Below are 8,744 nucleotides of genomic sequence, written 5' to 3'. Positions count from 1 at the left end.
CCCAAGACACCTGAAGAAGACTGGAGGGTATATCAGCCGAAACATTGTGTTAACAATAAACAAGATGAGGACAAATATCCATCAAATGTAAATAATGTATACACATTACTGTTATGTAGAGAAAGGTAACACTGCCAAGAACAGTTTTATTAAAAGACTGTCATTCAGTAAAAGCTTTAAAGTTCAAGGGCGATAACTGTAGCTTTTGCCAAGGAGACCAGAGTGTATGATAAATTTTATTTATAGAGAAAGCATTGAAAATTTCGGAACTGGAAAAAACCCATCATATATATATATATATATATATATATATATAAACTACAGCTGTTCCAGACGTGTTTTTTATTGATGAACAGAAGTGTTACATCATGGAAAAAAAACCCTTTTCCATCAGATGAATACAGGTAAGAATTAACAATTAGAACTTCTCAAGAACAAGTAGCACATCATGCCAGATGACTCTGCCAACTCGAATTCAGTGAGAGAGTATTTACTTTAGTGAGTACATATTCGTAGTTATACATCGTTTGTACACGATAGCGTTATCACCAACCCAACTTTCGTGCTTTCACTATTTAAATACCTGATTCTCTTGAATACTGGAAATTTTTTTATATATATATAAAACTATGTGCGTATCTTTGTGTTTGATTTGTTCCCCACCACCAGTTGACAACCAGTGGTGGTTTGTTTATGTCCTTGTTACTTAGCAGTTCAGCAAAAGAGACCAACAGAATAAGTACCAGGCTTTAAAAAATAAGTACTAGAGTCTATTTGTTTGACTAGACTTTTCAAGGCGGTGCCCCAGCATGGCCACAGTCCAATGACTGAAACAAGTAAAACATAAAAGATGGGCTTCTTTAAGTTTCCATCAACCAAATTCACTCACAATTCTTTGGTTGGCCCAGGGCTGTGATAGAAGACACAAGATGCCATGCAGTGGGACTGAACCCAAGACCACATGCTTAGCAAGCAAGCTTCTTACCACACAGTCACGCCTGTGTCTGTATGCGTAGGATTTGAAAACAATTATCAGCACAACATATTATTCTGATAATTAAAACCTTTAAGTTTCTAATTCAAACATTGTTTCATTCCACTTACTTCGGGCTAAATAAACTTTGTGAATCAGACCAGGTACTACATGAGCATCTTCCAGGTTGTAATTATCATGAGGTCCATAAACATTTGTTGGAATTACTGAGGTAAAATGACATCCATATTGCTGATGGTATGCCCTGCTCGATTACACAAAATAAAAACCTTATTACAAAACTATAGCATTTAAAACACAAATTTAAATATTTCAAAAAGGTGTTTTACATTTTGTAATAAATTAGCAGGAATCAATAAATATATCAAAAAAAAAAAAAATGTAAAGTGGTGTGAGTCAGAATGAACAAAAGGTAAATTATATTGAATCCTAACAAATCGTCATATGCATGGTGAACAAGGAGAACCAAAATCAAAATGGTAACTTGAGTGTTTATACTAAATACATACTTTCTGGCAAATGTGAATCTGAATATGCTAATTGCTGTTGTTTCATCATGGGAAACCAACGTATCTTTTATGACAAATGTGTATTCATAACACTTTTGCTTCATTCATGCAAGGGACTCTGGAACACCGTGTTTTGACATCATTGTGCCTCATCAGTCAAAGGTAGTCTGGGCTAACAAATCTAACAAGAATTACTCTTCTTTACATATTTACAATTTGGTCAAGGTGTGTGTAAAGCTACAACTAGTATTTGGAATGCAGTGGTGTAGGGTTAAGACAGTGAGCTGGTATAACTGTTAGCGTGCAGACGAAATGCTTAATGGTATTTCTTCCGGCTCTTTACGTTCAGGGTTCAAATTCTGCCAAGGTTGACTTTGTTTTTCATCCTTTCAGGATCAATGAAATAAGTACCAGTTGTGCATTGGGGTTGATGCAATCAGCCAATCCCTTTCCCTAAAATTGCTGGCCTTGTTCCAAAATTATAAAGGATTATTACACGAAACGTTAATATAAGGACCACAGCAGGCATTGCTAGCAACATCCAAGAAAAGGGGAGATAATTTAAAGATTATGAATTAATCTCTCCATAATTAAATCATAAACTGATTATTGGTGCCCCCACCCCTTGCCGGCTGTCCACAGGCAAGTGTGGTGGGGGAGATAACAATGAACATATTTCAGTCTATTGAACAACATCAGCATAGTCTACAATAATCTCACAAGGAGGAAAATGTTGCCCAGCCTCTTAAACTCCTAGTTCATTATATATTTACTGCTACTTAATTTATGTGTGCATGACTAAGTGGTTAAGGTGTAGCACTTACAATCACAAGATTGTGCTTTCGATTCCCAGACTAGGCAGAACAATTCATTTTACATTGCTCTGCGATCACGTTGCACTTTGACATCTGACATGTGGCACAGAGTGAGTGAGTACAGATAATGTTGATTTGATGAAGGGGGAAAAAAGCTATGTACTCAAACAGTTAATCACTAAGAACAAATCATTTGTGCTGCAGGAAGTTGCAGAATCGTTTTTCTCATACTCGAAAGACTACCAAGAAGAGGAATTTATGGATAACAGAGTCAAAGTAAGGAAGCTATTCGCTGGGAAAAAATAAACACAGAACATATTGTAGAGTGATCTCCCTTGATTTACTTTCAGTCATTTTTTTTTTTTTTTTTTCAACTTTTACACTTCGTTATCTGTATTACTCTAACATTGATATTTAGTTTGAAATCTCTTTTGTTTTTGTTTATTGTTTTAGTAAATTGCTGATTAGATTAATATAAATACATTAGGGATAATTATTCGGGTGAAAACAGTAGAATAAAGCCACAGGACAAACCAAGACAATAGTGAACAAAGAAGTTGACTGCAACAATTCCATTGCTACTGGCTGCTTTTAACATTAATTAATTTCAAATTCTGGCACAAGGCCGGCAATTCCGGGGGAGGGGGTAAGTCGATTACATCGACCCCAGTGTTCCACTGTTACTTATTTTATTGCCCTGAAAGGATAAAAAGCAAATTCAAACTTGGCAGAAGTTGAACTCAGAAATTAAGGACGGACAAAATTCTGCCTGAAGTGCTAATGATTCTGCCAGCTCATCGCCCTACTTTTAACATTAATTAGGTGCAAAACTAATTAGCGAAGAGTGAAGCAGAGCAACTGTGTTGACTCCAGTTGTCTGTACTATAAATGCTTGTATGGTTACACATCAAGCAAGAGCTTCGTGTTTATTATTAGTGTCAAGGAATGCTTTGTTGTAATTAAAAAATAATGGAAACAATAAATCAGAAATTTGAACTAAATGCCTTGCCATATTGAAATACAACGCTTGTGTTCTGAGTTTGAATCTCACCAGGATTCACTTTACCATTCATCCATTCAGGATTGGTAAAATAAGTAGTGCACCACAGTTAATTTAATCAAGTATTTCCCCACCACCCAACAAATTTAAAGGTAGAAAGGATTATCTAACAAACTAATCTTATCTTTGATATTTTGGATGTTCTATGAATAAAAGAGAAAAAGGTTTCCTAAATGTTACCATTACATGGTAAGACAATGTTATAACTTCAAGTCTCAAAGTTTATTTAAAAGAAATTGAAATATTTTTCACCTATTTTGGACATCAATCATTCGTTTTGCATAGGAATAACCAAAATTGGAATCATGTGGAGGGCCATTGTGAATCTGAAAGTTGAATAATACTAAAGTAAAAATTTAGATTGAAGACTGATGGGAAGGGTAAACAGACTTTGGGTCTCAAAGAAAATGCTACCAACTTCAGTAGAAATGGTTAAATAAAATGTCAGATTGCATCTAAAAAGACGGTAGACAGTGTCAAAATATATTGAAATTTATAATAGAGTTAGTAAGATTAAATACTTCAGACTTATGATGAGGCTTGGTTTGGCTATGTGGTTGAGAAGTTCACTTCCTAATATAGTGGCTTCAGGTTCAATCTCACTGTGTGGCACCTAGGTCAAGTGTTTTCTACTAGACTACAGCCTTCCTGGGGCATCGCCTTGAAGAATTATTGGAATGTATTGACCCCAATACTTATTTCTTTTTAAAGTCTGGTACTTATTCTATTGGTCTCTTTTGCTGAACCACTAAGTTATGGGGATGTAAACACACCAACATCAGTTGTCAAGAAGTGGGTAGGAGACAAACAGACACATATATATATATATATATATATATATAAGGTGTGCTTCTTTTAGTTTCCATGTACCAAATCTATTCACAAGACTTTGATCAACCTGAAGATATAGTAGAAGACACTTGCCCAAGGTGCCACACAGTGGGACTGAACTCAGAACCATGTGGTTGGGAAGCAAGTTTCTTATCACACAGCCATGCCTAAATGTATATAAGTCATGATAAAAAAACAAAAATGCTTACTTGAGAAATAATTATTACTCACCATAGATTCATCAATTGGATAAGTTGTTTTGTTAGGAAATATACATGTCGACAAACAAGACACAACTTTCTTTACATTATACTTGTATGAAGTGTGAAGCACATTATCATTAATTAAAGTATTTTTTCTCTGAAATTGAAAAAAAATATAAATATTTAATTCTGAATAAAAAGTATTTCTCATATTCCCATATTAATTAACCGTTTAGCATTTAAACCACCCATATCCAACTCTAATCTGTTTTATGGTCAAACAGGCCAGATCTGGCATTGCATACCTACCCTACAGTATCATTCTAAACATATACATTCACATCATCAAAATCGTGAAGCTGCAAGTTAATGCAAGATTAATTAAAAGTCACTGTGAATAATTAAGCATTACATTTGACAGAATAATTTGAATGCTGAAGGGTTAAACAATTTTAATATCTAACAACAATTTACTATTAACCCTTTAGTATTTAAATTGGCCATATCCAACCCAAATATTCTACCTGTTTCATGTTTAAACCAGCTAGATCCAGCTTCTCACACCTAACCTGCTATGTCATTCTAAAAATACATAATCATATCATTGAAATCTCAAAGCTACAAGATAATGTATGATTAATTCCAAGCAATGTAAATAAATAAACATTACATTTGACAGAGTAATTTGAAGGCTAGAAGGTTAAATTAACTCTACAGTAATCTTTTCATTATCATCATCATCATTTAACGTCCGTTTTCTATGCTGGCATGAGCTGGACAGTTTGACTAGAGCTGGACATCTGGAACAGAATTATGGTAACAAAAGAGTTAAAAGAAATGACCAATTGAAAAAAAAAAATTGATGTTTATGTGTAGTGCTTAAGAAGCTGAAGTTCCTGAAGTTATATAAAATCATAAATCAAACAAAACTCACGAAAAAATCTAAGTTGTATTTTAAGTTTCTGAAGAGTCCGCCAACCATAGCAGCTAAATGTATAATATGTGTTGGTTGAGTCCTCTTAAACAGTTCTTCAGTTTGTTGCCTATCTCTGAAAATAAAGATAAAAGTATAAAGAATAAAACACTGCTTGAGAGAGCAAGCATTCACAGCCATATCTTCCTTAACCCTTTTGATACCAACCCACCTGAGACCACCCCTGGTTATATGATACAAACTCCCAGTTTCAAAATGATCTAAATTAAAACCTTGCTTCTATAAACACAGGGACTGGAATTTGGGGGAGAGGGCTAACCATTTACACTGACCCCCATTATTCAACTGGCATTTATTTCATCAACCGTAAAAGGATGAAAGGCAAAGTTGATCCCAGCTTCTGGACCCCAACTCAGGACATAAAGATGGAACAAAACACTTAGCAACATTTTGTCAGGTATGGTAATTAATCTGTCAGCTTGCTGCCATATACTAAGCTTAATAATCTTTTCTAATATAGGCACAAGGCTGGAAATTTAGTGGGAGGGATTAAGTTCGATGCCCTTCCTGTTGCCAACCCTCACTTGTTTCCAAGCAAGGTTAATAATTTCCTCATGGCCAGACAGATTTCAGAAGCTTGCAAATGAAGGATGCCACTTGCTTGTCAGTGACGGTCACTTATAACTATCACGTAATGTCAAAGCAGGGAGATACACACACACACACACATGTATATATATATGTGTGTATATATACATATACACATATATATATATATATATATATCCCTGCCTTTGGTAGACAGAAACTGAGAGTTCATTGCATATAGGCATATAAGTGTGTGTATGTGTTATATATATATATATATATATATATATATATATATACACTCATGCATATATACAATGGGCTTTCAGTTTCTGTCTACCGAATCCATTCACCAAGTCTTGGTGAGACTGTGCTCAGAAGAATCGGGTTAAGAAGCAAATGTCTTACCAAACAGCCATGCCTGTGCCTATAAAAAACATTTATTCAAAATCTCAGTTGAAAAGGAGATTAGTGTTCTGACTTAGCTTCAGGCAGGCGATACTTTTAACTGGATTAGGATTACATATCATTAACAACACAAATACAACAACAACAATAATTAAATATTATTATTTGAATGACAAAGTTGGGAATAATGATACTTACAGAAGATCAGCATCTTTTGAAGATAAAAATATCCATTGTTCATTAGGGTCTTTTTCTTTGTCATTAACAACTGTTTTAATTGCTTGTCCAACCAAACCTGATCCTCCAGTCACAAGAATAACCTTCTTCTCTGAGGAAGCCATATTTCTCAGGAAAATATTTTTAATATTTTCTGTTTCGAAATTTCTGTAATTCAATAATTGAACATTAGTTTTTTTTAGCTTTTATGGATCCTAATGACTAGGATCAACAACATGTGAACATTTGCAAACAACTGCTGATAAATCCTTGCGATGCCCATTTTTGGCACCAAATTCTAACTGTCGATCGATAGTTAGAAGTAGCAGCCTTTTATATTTACGTATATGTGGCAGCTGGTTTGATCTAATGGTATTGTGCGCGCTGTGACAATGGCCAACTCCCAAATAGTCAGGTAGATAATGTGCGCTGCTGCGACCCGATTACTGAGTAATAGACGAAAATTTCGTTATTTTGCCGTGATGAGTTGAAAAACAATAAGGTTCCGCCTAGCGGAAGTATCCTGGGTTTACGTGAAAGTTTTCAATGGTTCTCCAACGTCTACAGGATCGATTCAATCCCTATAGTACTGTTTTACTGGGATATGTCAACAGCAGTCAACGTCTTACAAAACTGGCCGCTATATATCTTAAACCTCATAATTGTCAACATACAACGTACGAAAGATATTTGGGCAAATACAAATCTAAGCTTTCTTAAGCTGTATATATATATATATATATATATATATATATATATATATATATATATATATATATATAGGGGCTAATGCAGAATCGCATTAGCCACTGGAACAAAGTATTTTAGCGCTTACCTTCACCTATGAAAGAGAAAGTTTGAAAATTCGTGGCAACACTGGATAGTTTGATGTTTTCTTTTACGTGGCTGTAAAAGAAATCATCATCAAAATTTGAGGTGAGCGACGGTTTGAATTATTAAAAGTTAAAACAATATATATAGATTTTATGTAAAATTTAAGTCCTTTTATTTCTTTCCGCCAGCAGAGATTCCGCCGATAGAAGTTACAGAAAGTAATTCTTGTAGTTAAAATATCATGAGAACCACAATGGTTAGAATGACAGCCGTTCTTATATAAAATATTTTATATTTAAAAACAAATGTTGAAGCTCTTAGTCTGAGTGAATAAATTTAAAATAACATTAATATAAATATACGTTCAGAAGTTAAAACATAATTAATGTAAAACTTAAAAATTACTGTAGAAGATAAATGTGTTTTCATACGTTTGAATAAAAAGTTCTCAAACTCACCCAGGAGATTCGAGAGGCACAAATCGAATTAGGAAGTTACAGAGCAATAAACAGTGAATGCCACGTTAAATGGGATCAATAAATTCCAGCGGTGTAACAGGAAAATACGTTTCCCTTTTAACTATTGACTTGATAGAAAATCTCAGTTCACATCATCGATTTAACGTCGACTTTTCCATGCTTGCATGCATCGAACAGACTTTACTGAGGCAGATTTTTACCGGCCAGATGCCCTTGCTGTAGCCAACACTTACATGTCTCCAAGCAAGGTAATGTTCTCTCGTGGCCTGACATGTTTTTGCAGAATGTTAGAAATGAATGACATTCATTTACAGTAATCACTCGGTTGGAGATGTAAACATACAAATACAAATGACATTTCCGATAATTTTTTCGCTTTAATGATTAGACGCTTATCAATCAGTGTGTGTGTGTGTGCGTGCGAGAGTGAGTGAGTGAGTGTGTATGTGTACAACGGTCTTCTTTCGGTTTACATCTACTAAACCCAGGCACAAGGCTATGGTCAGCTCGGAGCTGTAGTAGAAGACAGTTGCTCAAGGTGCCACACAGTGGGACCGAACCCAAAACCGTGAGGTTAAGATACAAACTTCTTAGCCACACAGCCAAGCGAAGCCTATAACTATTGTTGTTTAACCCTAGGTCAACCCTGTAGCGCTGATTCGAAACCGAACCACTAAGTAACTGGTCAGACATCATGACTGAACCACAATTGTGATAGGTCCACTAAACAACCAATCGGCGTCAAGTCATCGCGTAATTCGAGAATCTTCTTGTGGCCTAAAAAAAGGCCGTTTTGGGCGATGATTAATAGCAGAAAGTTGAGCCAGCTGAGCAATATGTGTCTCGGTTCTTGCTACACCAGACGGCACACAT

General features: G+C 35.1%; 1 protein-coding gene across 2 annotated transcripts in view; it reads right to left on the bottom strand.

The window, feature by feature from the left end:
* Positions 1-8,360, bottom strand: part of LOC106877029 (GDP-L-fucose synthase) — an 11,566-nt gene extending 3,206 nt beyond the window's left edge. Inside the window, exons 1-7 of one of the 2 annotated variants that reach the window (XM_014925811.2) lie at positions 7,824-8,360; positions 7,394-7,464; positions 6,541-6,726; positions 5,347-5,461; positions 4,441-4,569; positions 3,631-3,704; positions 1,105-1,238 (exon numbers count right to left, since the gene is read on the bottom strand). In XM_014925811.2, the coding sequence (XP_014781297.1) occupies positions 1,105-1,238; positions 3,631-3,704; positions 4,441-4,569; positions 5,347-5,461; positions 6,541-6,683 (595 nt within the window). In that variant the 5' untranslated portion in view covers positions 6,684-6,726; positions 7,394-7,464; positions 7,824-8,360. The remainder of the gene's footprint in view (positions 1-1,104; positions 1,239-3,630; positions 3,705-4,440; positions 4,570-5,346; positions 5,462-6,540; positions 6,727-7,393; positions 7,465-7,823) is intronic. The other variant, XM_014925810.2, reaches the window with a different exon arrangement.
* Positions 8,361-8,744: the final 384 nt, after the last annotated feature.

Source organism: Octopus bimaculoides, chromosome 19 (assembly GCF_001194135.2).
Source record: "Octopus bimaculoides isolate UCB-OBI-ISO-001 chromosome 19, ASM119413v2, whole genome shotgun sequence".
NCBI lineage: Eukaryota > Metazoa > Mollusca > Cephalopoda > Octopoda > Octopodidae > Octopus > Octopus bimaculoides.
Note: the sequence above shows the minus strand (reverse complement) of the source record. Positions and strands in the feature narration are given on the sequence as shown.